Consider the following 21,573-nt stretch of genomic DNA (forward strand, 5'->3'; position numbering starts at 1 on the left):
GCCTCTAAGCAGGTTGTGGGACCAGAAGCTTCTCACCAGCAGCCATGCCAGAAAGGGTAGCTGATAGGTCACCTTGGCCGAACTCAGGAACAAATACTGAGAATGCAGATCTCTAATGAAAGGAAACGCCTCTTCCCACTAAACTCAAGGATAAGTGAGAAGACAAGAATATTTGGTGAATCTATCATTAAAAAGCATTGTATATGGAAATGAAATGTCTGCACCTACACGTGGTATTCGCGTAATAGCTAGATTCAATTCAGGCTTGCAGCTTGATTTTGAAGATTTGATTTCAATAGCCCGTTCACCTGTTAGGCTGGCAGTTTACCCACTTTCCCAAAACTTAAAAAGACTCAGTTAACACAGGTAAACAGAACCACATATAAAGCCTCAACCTGTGGGAGCAGGGTCTGAGTTTAACAAGGACATCCAAGTAATGATTTTATATCCACAATTCAGACCACAGCGCAGGGTCAGCACTCGTCCATATTTGTGGCTGAAACTCATAATGTTCCTGTGATGTGGTGCATATTCCTTAGCTGAGAGTACAGCAGAGCCCACATCTTACATGAGGATTCAGTTCTAAAGTCATGAAAATCATCCATGTTACAAAATTACGAGACCTAATGCTTACTGAGCACTTAGCACATCATTATCTACCCAGCAGCCTGGAAAGACGGGTCTTATTACCATTAGTTCATAACTTGCCTCTGGTCAGGTTTAGCAAGTAGCAAAGATGTTTGAACGGGGTCTGTCTGATGCTGAAGCCTATGGCTTTTGTTAACATTTTAATTTTGTAAAAAATGTGTATGTATTCATGGGGTACAAGTGCAGTTTTGCTTCATTGATATATTGCACTGTGGTGAAATCAGGACCTTCAGAGCATCTATCACTGGAGCAACGCACATTGTAACCACCAAGCAACCTCTCAACATCCCACTCTCCTCCCTCCCCTCCTTCGAGTCCCACTGTTCATCATTCCACACTCTCAAGGCATATGTTTTCAACCACTGTTCCAGCCAAGACCTGGGAGTGTGCACGAGCAGAGATTTTCACTTGAGGTGATGGGGAGTAAAAGGCTGTGAAGCCTCTATTCCACCTCCCCAAGCCCCACCTCCCAAGAGGTGAACTGTAACAACAGATGCTTCATGAATGTTTCAGCCGCTCGAATAGTAGGATGCATTCAACGTTCTTCAAACAACTGGACATGATTCCGTGTCTTCTTTTCATCCGAAGCCCCACAAATGAAACTGCATTTTAATCACTTTGGTCATTGCAATCTGAGAATCTCAATGAAGTCAGTGTGACCCTGTAACTCATGCGGCCTGTAATTTCTCCCTAAGTCCAGGATCTGGAAATGTTGGACCCACCTTCCAGGGTCCTAAATGTGCATTTTGCTTCCTTAGGTGTGAGGCAGCAGCCAGAGATCTAGCTAGATGAAGGCTCTTCCTACGCTTCTGCTTTCTGTGTGTATCCACCACCTTCTTGCAAACTGTCTTCTCATGGGCAGGTGAGGGAAAGGTTTGTCCTGCTTTTGCTCTACTGTGGTATTTCAAGGCCACCTCCACGTATGGGTACAGATGGATGGATAAGTTAGCACTGGGGACAGTGCCAGAGACCTTTGGCTTTGGGCTTTTTGTATTCTCATGAACCCTTCTGCCCCCAACCATCTGACATTCATCATATGACATTATTTAAGTTCACATATAAAAATTATTGTTGTAGGAATTTTTTACAGCAAGAATCCCACTAAATGCATTTTTTTTTTTCGCACTAAAAGTCCTAAGAATTTCCACTCTGTGCTTTGTGTACACAAAGGATGGAAACACAATTCAGGGTTTTAAAGGGTCCTTTCTAAGCAGAACTCCGTGCATCTTTTGTTAAAATCTCATCAAATTACACACAGGCACACACATACACGAGGCGTTGAGAAAGATAAAAACTAAACACAAAAATACTAAGACTGATGCACAACCCACTCTGAGGCTGGGAAATTTTGCCTGCTTGTCAAGGCAGGGAGAATGTTGGTGTCAGTGTGTGAAGGGAATTTAGCTCTTCCTTTATTCCACTAATTCAGATACCAAACAACAAGACAGTAGGGTGATCACTCTAGACACATTTGATTTTTTTATGTTAAACGATTAAACAATAAAAGAAGACGACTACATAGGTGAGTCATACTTCATATTGGAGTGGTGAAGGCCTTTATTATCTAAATGACAAAGGCAGAAACCAAAAGGAGATACATTTGATAGATTCGACATCATAGAAATCAGAAACATCTATATCAAAAGCACCACGCACATTTATAAAAAATTGTGACATGTATGATAAAAAAGATTGAATTTTAAACATACTTATAACGCTCACACACGAAAAAGAAAAAATAAATGACAGAAAAAGCGGACAAGCACATGAACAGGCAGTTCACACAAACAAAAAAGGCAAATGGCGAACAAATGAATACTCATAGTATCAGCTTGCAAATTTAGGCAGGTTTGCTGCTTTTGGTGGGGCGCAGGGGATGTGGTTCCATCACACTGGTGAAGATGGAAAGGAGTGACAGTGACCACTTGCTGGGCAAGACAAGAAAACACATGTTCATTTGTTGTTGTAAATGCGTACCACTTTTCTGAAGGGCAATTTGGCTGTACTTGTCAAAACCTTGGAAAAAGGCATACTCTTCGGTAGTGTCTAAGTATTGATCAAGGTCCTTCATCACAGCGTTTTTTAATGTCATGGGAAAATGTTCAAGTTGAAAATGCCCCAAAGCAGTATGCATAGTATGACAACTTTTTGGCTGAGAAAATGATAACAGTAACGATGTGCACTTTTGAAATATCTTGGTGCTATTTTGAGTTCCCACATTTTCTAATGTGCATAGAAATTTCAAGGGGGAAATAAATGTTGATTTAATAGTCTGACATGTTATGGGCTAGTGGATACGTCCTAGCAGCATCAAAAGGCAACGTGTGTGGTCCAGTAGAGAGGCCTGGCTAGCACAGGTGTTTGTATAAGGACAGGCGCTGGGTTGCAGTACACAGGCAGGACAGGAGGGCGACCTCCCAGGGTGGAAGTCAGCCTCCATGTTTGGACCCAAGCACTGTCTTCTGGAGGATACATGTACTGCCAGAGAGAAGCTTCTTTTGGTTGTGCTTTTTTCTTCCCTGACTTACTTTGTCTTGGAAGAATAGCTATTATAGAAGAAGCTGTGCATTTAAATTTGACCTTGTATATTACCAGAATTTTGATTTTTTTAAATTTCTGTTTTAAATAAGGACAGGGATAAAAAGAGAGAAAAATCCTAAAATCTTAACCATGTCCCCACTTGTTCCATAATATAATTTCCCCATAGACCTATAAAGGCTGCATCTTAGTGTGATCTTTACATTGCAGTATCACGGAGCGTATAGATAAATAAGCGGATGCAAAATTGTTTTCTTGTTTAACTTCACAGTATTTTAAGAAACAAAATTTTCCTTCATTGATGTTTTGCTACATTGCTGATTTTGAGTGTTATATTCAATGACGAAAACATTAATGTGTTTTTTTTTTCCAATTGAGTAGGAAGTTGATACTATTCTGTGTTGTCAAGAAAGAATGAAGCTACATTTGGATAAGGCTATTGCCCAACTTGCGTAAGAGCTTTATGTCTCTATACAATTCAAAATCTATCATTGAACTATACTTTCATGCCTCTCATTCAAATTTCTCTTAATTTCTTGTAAGGACACACACACACACACAGACACACACAGGCATATACACATATTTTTATTCAAAAGCTAAGATGATTACTTGATACCCCAGCTACTCTGATGTGATTCTTACACGTTGTACGTCTGTATCAAAATATCACATGTACCCCGTAAATGTATATACCCACTATGTACCCACAAACATTTTTAAAAATAATCAAATAGACACTTTGGGAAACTAAGGCAGGAAAATCGCTTGAGCCCAGGAGTTCAAGGCCAGCCTGGGCAATATAACGAGACCTCATCTCTACAGTTAAAAAATAAAAATTAGCCAGGCATGGTGGTGGGTGCCTGTGGTCCTAGCTACTTAGGAGGTTGAGGTGGGAGGATTGCTTAAGCCCAAGAGTTTGAGGCTTTGAGGCTGCAGTGATGGGCTCTGATTGTGCTACTGCACTCCAGCCTGGGCAACAGAAAGAGTCAGTCTCAAAAAAATATTTTTTTAAAAAATAAGCACATGGAGTATCTTGCTTTAAGTTTTTATTTAAATAATTCTGAGATGCAGAAGGATTTCTGCCGTCACTTGAGCGTAACTAAGATTTCTTTTAACTCAAAAGACTGGCATTTTTATTATATGAGAGATTGACTTATAGTTGTTCAGCTCTAACATTTGAAAAAGTAATGAGTGGTGGTTTACTTAAACGTTTATTTTCCATACCTCCTTAAAGATCCGGTCTCTGCAACTGGGCGCGGTGGCTCACACCTGTAATCCCAGCACTTTGGGAGGCTGAAGTGGGCGGATCACGATGTCAGGAGATCAAGACCATCCTGGCTAACATGGTGAAACTCCGTTTCTACTAAAAATACAAAAAATTAGCCAGGAGCCGTGGCGGGCGCCTGTAGTCCCAGCTACTTGGGAGGCTGAGGCAGGAGAATGGTATGAACCCGGGAGGCGGAGCTTGCAGAGAGCCGAGATCGCGCCACTGCACTCCAGCCTGCCCAGGGGGGACCCCCCCCCAAAAAAAAAAAAAAAAAAAGATCCGGCCTCTGCAATGATCACGCGCTTGCAATGCTCCCTGCATCCCACAGCATTGTAGTTGTTAATCCATCCTGTTCCTCACTAGAATACACATTCCTCCAGGGAATGGGCTCTCTTTTCTTGGCGATAGTAGGTACTTAATATTTATGGTTGGGGGTGGGATGAGGAGTGAGAATGGGGAAGAATAATAATAAAGAAGGTCTCAGGCAATGATCACAGCTGTCAGCATAGGAAAAGTATTGGCTGAGACTGTTGGCTAACATTAAGTAGAAAGATCAGTGCCATTTGCTTATGGCCGCAGAAGGAAGTAGTGTCGAATATGCCACCCAACAGGAGAGGTGGTTATGTGTGCTATAAAGGCGTCTGTGCTGCCCATTTCATTTGCCTACCCTGTGCGTCAGGATCAACACCACGAAGGCTGGCGAGGTTTGTATGCTGAAATTCTCTAGAGCTGTGACTGAAAGGGTTTTTTAATTTGGAAATTGGTGAGGATAAGCAAAAAAGTAGTTGAGGATGACTGCATGTGGTTTCTGCTCCCCAGGAATTTTAGAAACATGTTTAAGAGTGATTCAAAGCATTGATTCTAGTTCCTAATTCACATTTTATTTCGTAGTCTAAAATTTGCTGCCCATCTTTTGCGTTCTTGGCCTAGGTTGTTCTACCATGGAACAGCCTCATCTGATATAAATCTCTGTTACAAATTGCCTCAATACTGGCTGTATTGCAGACCTTTGCAGAAAGTTCTGTGTGTATGTACCTGTTTGGAATCTTTGTTATTGATCCTTTAAAGAACTTGGCTTTCCTTTAATACACAGTGGGCAAAATGCCTACCTCACTTCCTGGGATGATTTCTCCAAGATTTGTGGGGGACCACTGTGCTCTGTCTTGGGCAGGTGACTAGAAGAGAGTTTATCAACTACACTTGTTTCAGAAGGAGCAATGAAACCCTCAGCTTGGATCTCAGCTTAAAATAGAATCTCATTAGGCACTCACAGGGCAGCCAAGGTCTTCCCGTCTTGGGCTGTAAGACGTGTTGATGGGATGCTGCCTTAAATGCCTGCCCAAGCAGACTCTGAGGCCAGATCAGAGGGGGTCCAGGCAGCCTCAGTTCTAAAGTCATAAAAAATCACCCATGTTACGATATTATGAGACCTGATGCTTACTGAGCACTTAGCATCTGCTAGGCACCTGATTATCTACCCAACAGCCTGGAAAGACAGGTATTATTACATTAGTTTATAACTTGCCTCTGGTCAGGTTTAGCAAATAGCAAAGATGTTTGAACTGGGGCTGTCTGATGCCGAAGTCTATGGCTTTTGTTAACATTTTAATTTCGTTAAAAATGTGTATATATTCATGGGGTACAAGTGCAGTTTTGCTTCATCGATATATTGCACTGTGGTGAAATCGGGACCTTCAGAGCATCTATCACTGGAGCAACGCACATTGTAACCAGCAAGCAACCTTCCAACATCCCACTCTCCTCCCTCCCCTCCTTCGAGTCCCACTGTTCATCATTCCACACTCTTAAGGCATATGTTTTCAACCACTGTTCCAGCCAAGACCTGGGAGTGTGCACGAGCAGGCATTTTCACCTGAGGTGATAGGAAGTAAAAGGCTGTAAAGTCTCTATTCCACCTCCCCAAGCCCCACCTCCCAAGAGGTGAACTGTAACAACCGATGCTTCATGAACGTTTCAGCCCCTTCCCTAACAGGGTCTCAGCTTAAGACAGGAAGCTTGTGGGACATCTTGGTCCCAGACCAAAGGAGAAAGGCCTTCTAGTCCTAGAATTTCAACATAATCACCTAAGGCAAGAGCCTCAGCACAGAAGTAGCAAGGGAAGGGAGCTTTTTCATTTTTCATCCTTCACGCTTGTATACTGTCTTAGAATTCACAAAGTGCAGATCATTTGCATGCTGCTACTCTCATTTCCACTTTACAAATAAGAAAAACAGCTTTGAGAGGTCAAGCGATTTGCTTGAAAGCACAGGCTGAGTTGAGGGGAACCTGCAGCTAGAATTGACTCATTCCATTCAATGCAGCCTTTACTGAGTGAATGGCTTTGCTCTACCAAAACTGTTTTTAGGTGCTGAGAAAACAGAGAAATTCCCAAGCTCATTCAGCTATCCTACTTTTTCAAATACTAGTTATCTGCCAGTGGCTCCCCACTTTTTATCTCTAGCCTAGACGTCTCTTTCAAATTCCAGCAACCTCCTTCATGTCTCCCATGTAGATGTTCAGTGAACACTCAAGTTTACGATGTCAACTGAACTTCATCTTCTCCCCTAGCTTCCCCCTCCCCAGCCAACCCCCCTCTTAGTTGATGGAATTCCATTATTTCCATTATTCCAATGACCCAAGCTCTTTTTTTTTTTTTTTTCCTCACTGATGTTCAGTTTAATGGGAGATTCTCTTGGTTCTATCTTCAAACCATAGCCAGAGTCTGAATACTTCTTGCTTCCTTCACTTTCATCCTCTTGGTCCAAGCCACCTTCATCTCTCACCTGAGTAACTGCAGTGGCTCCCTAATGGTCTTCCTGCCCCCGGCAGTCTGTTCTCAGCCCAGCACCAGAATGAGGTCCTTTTAAATTGTAAGTCAATGGCCTCCAATTTTACTGGAAGGAAAACTTGACTCATTCCCATGTCCATTAGGGCCCTGCATGATCTGATTCCCCCCTTTTTATGTCTTTGCTCAATGTCACCTGGTGAGACCTATTCTGGCCATCCTCTTTAAAATCATAACCACAGTCCTGGTCTCTTTTTTCCTGCTTTGCTTTTTAGCATTGTCCTTCAAACCACACAAATTGCCCATTCACTGAATGTGCTGTCTCCTCCCAGAAGCATGTCTGCTCCTTAGAGGAGAGATGTTGGTGTTGTCCACTGATGCATGCCAGGCTCGCAGAATGGTGTCTGCCATATAGGAGGCACTCACTAATTATTTGTCGAATGAAGTAGTCCATGTGGCTCACCTGTCACCCATGCCTGCCCCCAGGGTCTGTCTTTGGTAATAAGCTGTGGGTCCCCCGTCTGTCTGGCAGTGCAGGCAAGACCCTGCATCTCAGAGCTCACTGAGGCCTCTTCCTTCCAGCAGGGTGGCTGCTGGAGTGTGTGAGCCTGGGGGGACCATCAATTCCTGATCTCTGTTGAGGCCCTGTCTCACTCCTGTCCTGGAGGTTAATTTTGACCTTTGGTTTTTATCTCCTGGCAAACTTCTGAGCCGTAGCATGACCACAAACTGAGGTTACCAACGGATGGCAGGAGGCTTGGCTATAAAGGCCTCATGATTTCTTGGGGATTTATATTCAAATAACGGAGAAAAAGGGAGCTGAGATGTAGAAGACAAAAAGGAAAAGGAAAAGGAAGGAATGGAAGGCACAGATGTGGACAGATTACTTTGAACCTGTGTCCTGTCTGGAAGACTGTGTGTGTGTTAGGAAGATGGGCCCCAGCTGGGGCTGCAGATCCTGGACCCCTGTTTATCTTCACCTGCTCTCCCCACTTCCATCCCACCCTATGAAAGGAGAAGTGTAGACATGGTGGGAGTTGGGGTCCCAGTGACGTAGATGTGTGGCCATATCCAAAGAGTGCTCGTTTTGACTGAGAGATTGAACATTGTGTGAAGAGGGAGAGATGGTGAGAGCAACAGTGAGAGAGGTCCTAATATGGAAGGGCACTCATGTGTCCCTGCAGGACATTTGTCACCTGAGCGTGAAACTCCACTTCCTGACTCTGTGTTGCAGAGCCGACAGAGCGTCCCAGCATGAGCTGGAGAAGGACCTGAGTGACAAACAGACAGCTTACCGGATTGATGACAAATGCCACCACCTGCGCAACACGTCAGACGGTGTCGGCTACTTCTGCGGAGTGGAGAGGGTTGATGCAACGTAAGTCAGGCACACGCCACTGCTGTGATTTTGATGTCATTTAACTCTTTCTCCTTTCAAAAGGACACAGCTTACAGGTTAAAACGGAAAGCATGGTAAGATATCCGAAGGTGAGAAACACACCCAGCTTTGGACAAGTCTCCAGTAATCAAGCACATTCTGTGGTCAGACCTTGATAATTACATCCTGAATTCTTTTGTAAAGGAATATTTGTTGCTTATATTTTCTAACTATGAAAATAACCCTAGCTGATGCAGAAGTCCTAGAAAAATACAGACAAGGCTGGGCACGGCGGCTCACACCTGTAATTCCTGCACTTTGGGAGGCTGAGACGGGAGGATCAGTTGAGGTCAGGAGTTGGAGACCAGCCTGACCAACATGGTGAAACCCTGTCTCTATTAAAAATACAAAAGTTAGCCAGGCGTGGTGGTGGGCGCCTGTAATCCCAGCTACTCAGGAGGCTGAGGCAGGAGAATCGCTTGAACCTGGGAGGAGAGGTTACACTGAGCCAAGATTGTGCCACTGCACTCCAGCCTGGGTGACAGAGGGAGACTCTGTCTCAAAAAAAAAAAAAATGGAAAAACACTAACAAGCCACACATTGCCATTGTATAGCATGCCCTGGATGCTGTGGGATACAGGCTGAAAATAGTTCGAGGCCTTTCCTACCACAGCTTGCTCCACTTACCCCATCAGTGGTTTCTTTGCCAGGCCCCTGGATGCAATTTTGGGCAGGATCCATGGTCTCTTCCAGCCACTCCCTTAAAATTTTAACTTGATTGAGGTGAAATTCACGTACCATACAATGCACCCAGTTGAAAGTTGAAATATAGCCTGTCTGATTTTTCAGTAACATTGTTTGTAAAATAAATATTCTACTTCAACATGAATTTGCCTGGTATATGGATTACTTTTTTGAACGTACCACAATCAACCTTTTTGGTTTCAACTTTTGAGCATTTAGATTGTGTCTCGTTTTTCAGGGATCAGCATAAATATGGCTGAAATGAATGTCCTCACACATACATCCTTGGATACATTGTTTCCTTATAATAGATTTCTAGAAGTGGAATTTCTGGGCTTTCCACATTTGAATTCCAACAGCCTCTTGGTTTGTGTTGCCTTTTTACCCTCCAAGAAGGTTGTACTAATTTAACATTCTCATCTGTAGGATACGAGAGAAACTTTTTCTAAATATGCTCTCCAGCCTGGCTAATGATCGTTCTCTCTACTTGTGCCAGTATTTCCTTAGTAGGCTGTTTTCATTAATGCTTCTTTGATTACCCTTGAGGTTGAACATTTTGTCATATGCTTATTGATGTGGTGTGTGACACATTTATAATGAACCTACACATTCACATCATTCATTAATCCTTTTGCCCCCTGAAACTGGCAGAAGAACTAGCTTATGTTTTAGATATATAGAAAACTGATTAGCAGTAACATAAGAAAGAATTAAGAAAAGTTTAAAATAAGCCTCCCTCTGATATTTATATAATGAAGCTAGGATCAGTGACCTGGCGGTTTCTCTCTCACAGGATACATGGTTGCCTAGTGATCCTGTAGGCTGATTCATCACTCTCACGGTTGTCTGCTCCTGCTTCTCTTTTTCAGTGTCTCAGTGCCCGAGTCCTGGGCCAAATTTACAGATGACAATATTCTCCGCTCCCAGAGTGAACGGGCAGCTTCTGCTAAGCTAAGAGACGACATTGAAAACCTCTTGGTTGTGACTGCCAATGAGATGTGGAATCAATTCAACAAAGTGAACTTGTGTTTCACCAATCGCATTGCTGAGACTGCAGATGCTAAGAATAAGATTCAGATGCACTTAGCAAAGGTAAATCAACCGCCAGTGGTACCTCTTAGCTGACCTGGACAGAGTGGTGTGCTCTGGGACCACAAATCTCTCACCACTCCCAGAGAGGCACCATAGGCATGTGACAGCCTGGCCACACAGAGCAAGAAAAATTTAAAACAGCACAAAGCATGCCATTTATTTCAGCCAGGTAGCCAGGTGTCAAAATGAAATTGGAATCCACTGGTATTTGGAACACAAAGAAGGCACTATGTAATGAAAGGTTCTTAGTCTTTAATAGAAACAAAAATATTATTATTAAAGTTTAATGAATCACTGTATATAACTAGGAAGTGAATTTATTATTAGAACATATGGCAGAAATGTCTTCTGTTAAATTATTTCAGACCCCTTTTCTGTAATACAAAACCAAATACAGGAAACTGTTAGGTAGTTCAAAGTGTTTCTGATATTGAAAAATTTTAAGTGCTCTAAGCATAAGAGTTTTACAATGACCATAAAATGAAGGAGTACAGCAGAATTTGTATGTTTCAAGATAAACGAGGAGCTCTTCCTTTCCTTAATATCAGTCTTGGAGCTCTTACTGTTTTTGTGGATTATGCTGAATATAGTTTGTTGTGTCTTTTTTAAAAAATTGACAAAAAATAATTGTACATATTCATGGGTGGACAGTGATGTTTTGATACACTTAATGTATGGTGATCAGGTCAGGGTAACGAGCTAGCATATCCATCCTCTCAAACACTGGTCATTTCTTTGGGTTGGAAACATGCAATATCCTTCCTCTAGCTATTTGAAACGATATAATGTATTGATGTTACCTATAGTAAAAAAAAATATGGAACGTTTCATGAATTTGCATGCCATCCTTGCTCAGGGGCCATGCCAACCTTCTCTGTATTGTTCCAATAGTGCTGCTGAAGCAAGCAATGTTGTTTCTTATTTTTAAGAACTCTGCAGCATGAGCTATGTTGCCTACGATGGTTTTACCCAGTTGAGGGAACCACATTTTCTCAGGCTGCAACGATTTACCTTTCCTTCTCATGGTGCCTGCTTTAGGCAACAAATGTTAATTGAGCCAGACAGTGTGCTCCATGCTGTGAAAGGTGGAGAGAAGCATCAAATGTAGTTTTTGTTCTTAGGAAGTTTACATTACAGAGAAGAAATACTTGCATATGAAAAGCTCATAAACAATATGAATAGAATATTGCAAATCGTGATTATCAAATAACAAATACAAAAGTGTTTTTGGGATTTGGAGGGAGAAGTGAACATTCCAGGTGGGGCCACATCTTGAAGAAAGCCTTGGAGACAGCAAATCAGAGGATGAGCTGAGGTCTGTCAAAAGACTGGTGTGTGGCTGGTGTAGATGGTTTGTGTCCTGGGAGAGGAACGTGGAAAAGTAGGTTGAAGACAGTTTGTAGAAGACATTGATGAGAAGGTTAATGGGGTCAGACGCTACGAATTGTAAGAAGACATTCTAAAGGCCTTTTAGAAGGCTGGTGTGACAGAGTTCCTTCTTCAACAAATTTTTATTTACTGTTATGTTAGTTTGCCAGGGCTGTCCTAACTCAAAGTACCACAGACTGTGTGGCTTAAACAGTAGAAATTAATTTTCTCACTGGAGAGAGAGAAAATTAATTAATGGAGGCTGGAAGTTTGAGATCAAGGTGCAGGGCAGGATTGGTTTTCTCTGAGGCCTCTCTCATCAGCTTATAGATGGCCACTTTCTCCCTGCGTCTCCACATCATCTTCCCTCTGTGTGTGTCTGTGTCCAAATTTCCTCTGCTTATAAAGACACCAAAGTTGTATTGGATTAGGGCCACCCTAACCACCTCATTTAACTTAATCACCCCCACAGAGACACTGTCTCCAAATATGGCCATCTTCCAAGGCACTGGGGATTTGTACTTCAACATAGGAATTTTTGGGGAAGAGGCACTATTCAGCCCTAACAGGTACACTTGTGGTAGGCACTCAGGGATGTACATATGTCTCATGTCTTAGAGACGAGACATGCACATAGAAAACAGGAAGTTGCATTAGAAAGGTGCAGAAAGAACTTGGAAACACAGATGAAATGTGAACACAGTTTACAAGAAGGAGCAGTTGTTTCCACTGGCGAGAGATCAGGATGTTTTCATGGAGCACATAGTATCTGAAGAAGGCCTTAGTGATAGAAACAGTGAAATGATTTTTATCTTGGGAGAGAGATCAAAGCTCAAGTGACAGATTGAAGAGTGCCTGGATTACACAAGTGCTAAATCTTGTGATTGCATGAGGTCTCTGTAGTGTAGAAAGGATATTGCAGAGACGTCCCCCAAGGACAAAGCCTTGCACTGGAAGGGAATGAGGAGTCGTTGGAAAGGAGGGAGTTGGAACAACACTTGGCCAGAGAAAACAAGATGAGGGTCTCAAGGAGAGGGAGGTATCAGAGAGGTCTCCATGTCGGCTTTGAAACTGAAGTTTCGTGACAGCAGCTAGGGCCAGAGACAGAATCCAGGGACCACTGGGAGACTGGGTGGGTGGGAAGTGAAGGGAGTGGGCACAGCCATGGTTGAATACATTTGGCAGGGGACTCAGTTGGGACTGGATGGGAGAGTGGTGGTAAAAACATAGGGTTTCAAAAAAAAAAAAAGATGATTCTTGGTTGTATCTCCAGGCCATGGAAGGGAACCCAGGAAGAGGGACAGTAATAGGGAGGATGTAGAGTTACGGGAGTGCAGAGATCAAGATGTGAGAAGAAGGGAGGCTTCTATGCTTCAGAGCATAGGACACGGACTCTTTACAGAGAAAGAGGAGGGGGAACCAAGGAGGGATCCATGTTTACACAATTTGGGGGAGTGGCCTCTTTAAGAAAAAACGAATACAAAATCAGGAATACAAAACTGCCAGTATTCCTCTGTTGTAAGTAAGGTACCCTGAAGCTTAAGCTTGATTCGCTGCAAGGGAAATCCTCTGTGAGGAGGAAAGCAATGCACAAGTTGGTAGGAAGAGAAAGTGGGAAGAGACGCATGGACATATGGATGTGAGGAGGGAGATCAGGGCCACTCAAAGCCTCACTTTTATCAGAACACAGATGTGTGCTGGTCAGTAATTAACAACGGCCATTGGGGGTGGCATGCAGGGAGCCCTTGATTTGTAGTATTTGCCAATTTCTGTGGTTGAAATACTCCCACCCTGGCTGATTTCCAGCTACCAAAATGAGGTTGCTGAGCCTAGGGTTGGGGAGAGAGGCACCACCCACTCTCCAGAGTAGGTGCATGGCAGCTCCAGTGAGACACGTGGGTTCCCTGGGGCAGGGCTGGGACGGACAGACGGTCTTGGTGAAGCGACCTCCTCATCAGCGAGGTCGAGGCAGGTGCTGGGCATGGAGTGGACAGGCAAGAGGTGGGAGGCGGGTTGTTGAAGGGACCACACCAAAGCTTCAGGCAGTTGCTTCTCTTTGTCACAGACCCTGCAGGAGATTTTCCAGACTGAAATGACCATAGAATCCATCAAGAAGGCCATCAAGGACAAGACTGCCTTCCTGAAAGTGGCTCAGACCAGACTGGACGAGCGCACAAGGCGGCCGAACATTGAGTTGTGCCGAGACATGGCTCAGCTACGGTAAGGTGGGAGGGGACAGCTCAGGGCTCGCTCGGAGGGCTACCAGACTGACTGTGGCACTGGGCTGTCTAGAAAGCTGCTTTCTGCCCATACACATTGTGTAGGAGCCTTCTGTGAGAATGGTAGCAATGGGGAGATGTTGAATGGTGAAGAGTTTCAGTGTGGGATGATGAAACAGTCCTGCAGATGGATGGCGGTGACAGTTGCACCAACAGTGTGAATGTGTTAATGCCACTGATCTGTACACTTAAGATTGGTTAAAGTTTTATGTGATGTGTATTTTACCACAAATCCTTGAAAAAGGAAGGGACATCAACACTACACATAAAAAAAGTGCTATTAAGCATTTAACTCATTCAGGGAGGCCAGCGTGGTATTTGGGTTCTTTTGCATGTCCTTGGAATCGTCGGAGTTTCTAGAACTCCTATCTTACAAGCAGCAGTTTGTGACTTTCTATATAGTTCTCAGCATGGGGGACCCGACAGAAAAGGGACTTTCAGTGCCAATTCCACTGACCCCTATCTACTCATTTGCTGTCTTTGTGACTGAGGGTCTCATTTAAGTTTACTTCAATGTGTTTCATTCTCAGTAGAAATCAAAGCCAGCTGGTCTTCATCGAGCACAGCTCCTATATATACACAGCAGGAGGAATCTGACCCCACAGTTTTATCTACCAAACACTACATGAGTTTTATTATTATTTTCACTTTGAAGATTCGTTTTGGGATGGACTTGTAAGGGACTGGCCAAGATTCCCTCCCCACCCCTGCCACAATCTGGCTTCATTTCCAATTTCCCAATATCTGTGAGTCTGCCTTTTCTTTCTGGATTTCATCATTGCTGTTCTTAGGCCCTAAAATGCTCTGTGCAGAAGTAAATCAACTTGATAGCAACTGGAGGAGCCAAGTGGCAGTGCGTGAACTCCAGAAGCCTTTCTGGTGCAGTGGGGGAGATGCCACTCGCTCTGCTTCCACGATAAAATTCTCTTATCTTGAAGGATAGATCCTAAGGATAAAATAAAGAAATAAGTGGTGGTTTGAGACAGTGGATTTCCTGAAATGGAAGGAAGGGGATCTTGTGAGGCCAACATTGATGATAATAATAATAATAAAGACAATGATGGTGACAATCAATGCAATGATAATAATAGCTGCTACCATCTCTTAATCTGACTCTATGCTGAGCACTGCCCTAAGCACTTTATACTATCTCATTCATTACCTTCATATTACAAGTGAGGGAACGGAGACAGGAGTGGGTGAGTGGCTTGGCCCAGGCCACATTTAGTGGTAAGAGAGAGCTGCAGTTTGAATTTTTGCCTGTCTCTCCCCAGAGTTCTATTCCACCAAGCCATTTGCTTCTCCTTCTCCTGTCTTTTACGTCGTGTAATGCTTTTACCACTCCCGACAGGTATCTGATCCCATTTGAGAAGAGTTGGCAAAGTAAAGGCTACATCCTCATCTCTCTCTCACACAGAGGATGAAACTGAGGGTCACAGAGGAGATCATTATGATAAAACACCTTACGTGTGTAGCACGCATGTTGTCTGCGTTGAGTGCCATGAAGCGTGCTTCAGGTTGTACGCACATGATCTTCATTTCCAGGATGAGCTGCGTTTCTCCTGGTGGAGCTGTTATCTAGGCCATAGCCACAGAGGAGGTCACTCAGGCTGCATATTTTTCAAAGTGGGTTCCATAGAGCTCTTCTTCATGCACAGCTCATTATTCAGGATAAGCAGCTCTCCACTCAAGGGACTAGATGGGCCCCTAGACAGCCAGCTGGAGGCACCTCTCTGCCTTAGAAGAACCCAGCAGTGGGTGCACACCCACTTGGCCTGTTAGGATTAGATCACCAGTTTTGACTTTATGTAAATGTTATTAGGAGAAGCTGGGCTGATGTTTCCTTCTCCAAAAATCTCTGCAGAGTCATCAAAAGTGGAGATGGGAACAAATAAGTTGTTTATACTGCCGTTAGACAAACACAGGATTGCTTTTAAAATGGGTTTTGGGTAGTGGTCTAAGAGGACTTTAGAATTATCAAACAATGAGGCATTCACAGCTTCTCCTGAGGAGCTGAATGATTTTTACTCTTTTTTTTTTTTTTTTCCTTTTCCTGGCTAAACAGAATTTGCTTTTCTTTCACTTCCTGCCGACTTCACAGTACGTCTATTTCCTCTGCTCCTTCACTGACTTTTGAACAAAACCTACTTTTGTTTCCGTCAAGTTTTCTTGTTAAAATATCTTTGCCAAAAATCTTTAGGATTATTACTGGGGGACGGGATTACTTTCCTTCTTTAATGGATCATTCTGAAAGCAGCCCTTTGGCGGTCTAGATTTAGAAAAAATAAAGATCATAAACTCAGGGGAGTGGGGACTGAGAAAAATTGCTGTTTTCATTTCAAGACTTTTACTTTTATTTAAAAATGGTCTAAATGAGTTATTTCAAAAGTGATTCTAAACATTCTTGGCATTTTTGGTGGCAGGCCAGACAGACCAGGCTCTGCTCTACTTAAATAATCTATCTATCTATCTATCCACACACATATATATATATTAGTTTTAACATATATATATAAACTGTAGTAGCTTTATTTGTATTTGAATGCAAGACATTTTGTGGTTCTGTAATTACAAAAAAAAAAAAAAAGAAGAAAGAGAAAGAGTGACTTCAGCAGAACAGCTCTCTGCAATCAGCCAAGAACAAGGAAACTGGGAGTGAACTAGGGCCTTGAAGATGATGAACAATATATTTCTAATTAACGCTGAGGGAAGTGGAAGCATGTTATTCCCTAGCTGTGTCCATGCAGCAGTGTGAAAACAAATACTCTAGCTGCCTACATTCTATGTCTCTTGAATTTTTATTATTATTATTATTTTAGCATTAATGTTTTGACATGTATATTTTCAAACCTTCCCTCCCAGATAAAATTTCCACTAGGCTCACATTTGGCTGAAAGGAGTAAAGACTCATATATCATCCTGCTCTGTTTCCTGTGTTGGGGTTCAGGGTTCCTGCTGAAGCCAGGGAGGGTGGGAGGCAAGAGGCAGTCCCCCTGTGTTTGTAAACAATCCACCATCAAAAATCCCATTACCAGCCAGCTGCAGCAGCCTCCCCAAAGATCTGTTTCTTTGCTAGTGATGTTTTATACCCTGGGATCTTTAAAAGGCCTTTCTTTTTTAATTCAATTTGACCTAAACAATAACAAGAAATTTGCTTTCTGATGAGTTCTCAGATTTAGTATTTACCGTCCCCAGACAAAACCAAACTTTGGCACTTAAGCCTTAATTCTTCCTCTCCCCATTGGAAAGCAGAAGACAGTAAGGCTTGTAAGACGAAAGGCATTGCACAGTGTGGATATGTTCCCATGGCCTGTTGTTGCTTCAGTGAGCACGCATGGGGGCCTTTCCCAGCGCCTTCCTCTTCTTAGGCCACCTACAAGTGGCTTGGAAGCGAATGCTCTAGGCTCTGTCCTGCCTTTCCTTCCTTTTTATTGCCTTGGGTCTGGGTCTTTTTCTTAGTAGATCCCATGGATTCAGACCTTTGGGCAATTCCCTACCTCCTAAGATGTCCTCCGTTTCACCTAGGGCATGAAAGTTGGTCTTCACCCAAAAAGTAAATTTTGCACACCTGTATTTTTGCAGGAGGGGCTGTGGACGCAGCCCTGGGCAAGGACAGAAGATGCTGCAAGCAGACAATCACAAGACCCTGAGTGCCGTAAAAGGCTTGGTCCTCTTGGAAGTCATAACACAGGGCAGCAGATGGTTTCCGGGTTAAAGGAGGGACTTCCGGAAGAAGTGTTAGTTCACCTGGGACTTGAGGATGGGATAAATTAGCGGGATGAAGAATGGGTTAGGAGCATTCTGAGCTTGGGGGACAGCAAGAGTGAAAGACTTGAGGTCCGAGAAATTGCAAGCATATTCCAGGATGTGTCTGCAGATGATGAGATGGGTCTTCCTGGGTCTCTGCTTCTACTCTTCTGTCTCAAGGCGCTGAGAGTGGAACGGGACCAGGAAATGGGACCCAGTTTCTTATTATGGCCACTGAAGCTCTGTATTTCCTTCTTAGCTTTCTGGATAACCAGGTACAGCTTACAAACACATGTGGGCCCTGAGTCAAGGAGGGGGCAGCATATGAACCCCTGGGCTCTATTTCCTAGTCTGTAAAACAAGAAAGTTGGGCTTGGAGACCTCTCTAACTTTGTTTTCCAGTTGTGAATTTCTGTGAAACTATAGAATTGCCTTAGAATAATGATTTTAAAATGGTCTGGATATTTTTCTATAATTATGAAATCCTTTTCTGTCTCCTGGGACATCTACATTCCCATTGGCTCATTGTCACCATTCTCTTTATATTTCTTTATATTTTATTAATTTCATGCACCCCTCATTTGCTGATACATATATCCTAGAGTAAAGAAAACGTGAGCTTTGCGTCACTGGTTACAATGTGATGTACTTGGAGTTGCATAAGCTACAGAAGTGTGACCTCTGCTGACCTAACCACGCTGATTCCCTTATGCTACAGCCTTGTTAACGAGGTACACGAGGTTGACGACACCATCCAGACCCTGCAGCAGCGCCTGAGGGATGCAGAGGACATCCTGCAGTCGCTGGTCCACACCAAAGCTACCCTCGAGCATGACTTAGCTGTCAAAGCCAATTCCCTGTACATCGACCAGGAAAAATGCATGAGGATGCGCAAGAGCTACCCCAACACCCTCCGGCTGGTCGGCTTCTGCTAGGGATGCTACCGGGTGTGGTTTTGATAACCCTAAGTTAAGGCTGAGCCAGAGCACTGTCTCAGCATTTGAACTGAGTGCTAATATAGTCACTTATTAAAGGATTATGCTGATGGAAATGTACCAACGTCCTGTCTCAGAAAGCCTTTTGTTTGCATCCAAACCTTAATTTTCTACTATTTACTAGGCGTCTGGGTTACGGGAAGGATATGAAGAAATATAATCAATCTAGCAGAGAAGGTAAAAATGATAACTGGTGTGATTCTTGTCATTCTGTGTGTAATCCGAATGGACTGGAAAGGAGGACTGTATTCTCTCGGAGGCAGTCAGGAATCATGAAGAAGGTGGTTTCTGAGTTTCGCTTTAAAGGATCCACAGTGAGAAGGGGAAAAGCCATTGGGCATGAGGTAGTTGGGGTAATTTGATCAAAAACAAAGGTAGAGACATACAGAGTGCCTTTGGAACAATAGTAGGTAGGGCCAGCTTGGCTGTGATTCATAATGCATAATTCTTAATGTGTTCTGCACGTCTCTTTTTGTTCCACTCTCATCTCTCTAATTCAAACTTTCATTACTTGAGCATTGCTTTCATAAAGCCATTTCCATGCTCAGAGATACTCATCCGTTCCCCCAGCCCCTGAACCTGGAGTTGAACACCCGCTGCCCCACTTCTCCAGGTGCCTCGCCCACTGTATTTCTTCATATGTGACACTTTTGTCCTATGTGCCGACCGTCTATTCTTTATATGTTACTTTACATTTTGTTTATGGTCTTTTTAAAGTATAGAAGTAAAAATGTGTCAGTGTTTTCTGTATGATTTATGCCTTTGGAATTATGCTCAGAAAGCACTTCTGTATCCCAAGATAATTTATTTATAATTTATTCTAATTCTTTTGTATGTTTAAAAGTGGCATTTAATCACCTGGAATGTATGTTTCGACGGTGTAGAAAGCATGCTAGTGTTGAATCCTTTTGGTCTGGGAGCTCGGAAATGGGAAGATGAACCAGGAGGGGAGCAAGGTTTTCTTTCTTTTCTTTCCTATTTCTCACGCTTGTGTGTGTCTCTCTCTCTCTTATTAGCATTTCTCTCTGTATCCTTGTGTTCTCCCTGCTCTGCCTTAACCACTGTCCATTAACCCCAACTCCATTTCCTTCTCTCTCTCTGTTTCTTAAAAGTGTTTTAAGACCTTGGTTAGTCAATTCCACAAATCATCTCAGAACGCCAGAAGAGCGGACATCCAGATGAGAATCTTGTATTGGGGTTGTGCTGTGGTCTCAGTATATCATTTTAGAAATCAAATTGTAGGTTTAGTTGTTCTGTTTTTGCCTCTAATGGAAATGAAGGTATATAAATGCCACTAAAATTTTTAGCAATGAGAGTAACCAACTGTTGGTAGTTATGACTTTTAGACAATAGTAGGAATAAACTTAAATTCAGCATATCTCTTATTTGTTATGTGTCTGGGGTAAAACCTTTCTGACTTTTTTCATGAACTGTATTTTTGCTTTTAGGAATATATGCTTATGTAGTCCTTTTACTGAAGCGTATATATTCCTGGCATTACAAGACTGTGAGGGGAAGGAAATGTAATTGAGACATAGAAAAGTTTTTTTGTTATTTTGGTAAACCGTGGGCAAGACTAAATTCCACAAATAAACATCTGGTTTCTCATCTAAAATACTGCAGCTACTCCAGGAGGGTAAATATTCTAATGCTGAAGTCCAAGAGCTCCAAGGCTCAGAAGCGTGGTCCTGTTTAAGAATCTTAGGGCTACAAATACTGGCACGTGATCTGGCTTCATTTATTTAGGCCCAAACTATCTTTAATATCATGTGGCTTTAAGAAGGGCTGCTGGAATGTCAAAGGCTTCCACTTACCCAAGCATCATTCAGATTTAGAAATGTGTGTAATTGCCCCTAAATAACCGAGTCGGCTGTAATTTTAGTAATTTCCATTTATGTCTCTGGAGAATGTTGTCATAAACACCTCACCTGGCACTTTTGAGTCCTGAGTTTGTGCTGTAAATAGCTGAAGTGTGGGGTCTGGTTTTAGGTTATAATTTTTGTTTTGCACCAGAAACGGGCGGATTCCTTCCCTTTGTGTGCAGGGCTGACCCAAAGCACAAAGGAGGAGGTGAAGCTGCTGCTCATCTTTGTGGCTGAGTCTTCCCTTGCAGCCTTCCTCCTTCTAGCCCTGGCCCTGAAGCTGTTCCCAGCAGGGCTGGATTCACTATTGGCACCAACTGCCAAGACCAGCCTTCTATGCAGAGTGCTCTGATGGTATTATCTGAGCTCTATATTAATATCTATGGTCTGATAAGTATTCATGCATTAATGGGGAAAATAAACAATACTCAATCTCTTCCCCAGGGATGGTGAATCCATTCACCTTGGGGGCCAGCCCTAGACCACTGGGACTGTTTATTTGGAAGGCTGAGTTGAGAGGGATCCTGAGAGGTCAATAGATAGTGTCACATGAAGCGGGTGCTGTGGCTCATGCCTATACTCCCAGCATTTTGGGAGGCTGAGGCAGGAGGATTGCTTGAGGCCAAGAGTTCAGGACCAGCCTGGTTAACATGGGGAGACCCCATCTCTCTACAAAATAAAAAAAATTAACCAGGCGTGGTGGCACACACCTGTGGTCCCAGCTACTTGAGGGGCCGAGGTGAGAGAATCACTTGTGACCAGAAGGTTGAGGCTGTAGTGAGCTGTGATCATGCTACTGCACTCCAGCCTGGGCTACAGAATGAGACCTATCTCAAAAGAAAAGACAGTTCCATCTGCAGGGAATCC

At 43.1% G+C, this 21,573-nt stretch overlaps 1 protein-coding gene across 2 annotated transcripts in view; it reads left to right on the forward strand.

The window, feature by feature from the left end:
- TEKT3 (tektin 3) overlaps window positions 1-18,908 on the forward strand; it is a 38,559-nt gene extending 19,651 nt beyond the window's left edge. For both annotated transcript variants that reach the window (XM_011933229.1, XM_011933228.1), the window contains 5 exons: window positions 3,568-3,638; window positions 8,476-8,619; window positions 10,233-10,455; window positions 13,889-14,043; window positions 18,568-18,908. In XM_011933229.1, coding sequence (XP_011788619.1) covers window positions 3,568-3,638; window positions 8,476-8,619; window positions 10,233-10,455; window positions 13,889-14,043; window positions 18,568-18,784 — 810 coding nt within the window. In that variant the 3' untranslated portion in view covers window positions 18,785-18,908. The remainder of the gene's footprint in view (window positions 1-3,567; window positions 3,639-8,475; window positions 8,620-10,232; window positions 10,456-13,888; window positions 14,044-18,567) is intronic.
- Window positions 18,909-21,573: the final 2,665 nt, after the last annotated feature.

This window comes from Colobus angolensis, unplaced genomic scaffold (genome assembly GCF_000951035.1).
Source record: "Colobus angolensis palliatus isolate OR3802 unplaced genomic scaffold, Cang.pa_1.0 Scaffold125, whole genome shotgun sequence".
Taxonomy (NCBI): domain Eukaryota; kingdom Metazoa; phylum Chordata; class Mammalia; order Primates; family Cercopithecidae; genus Colobus; species Colobus angolensis.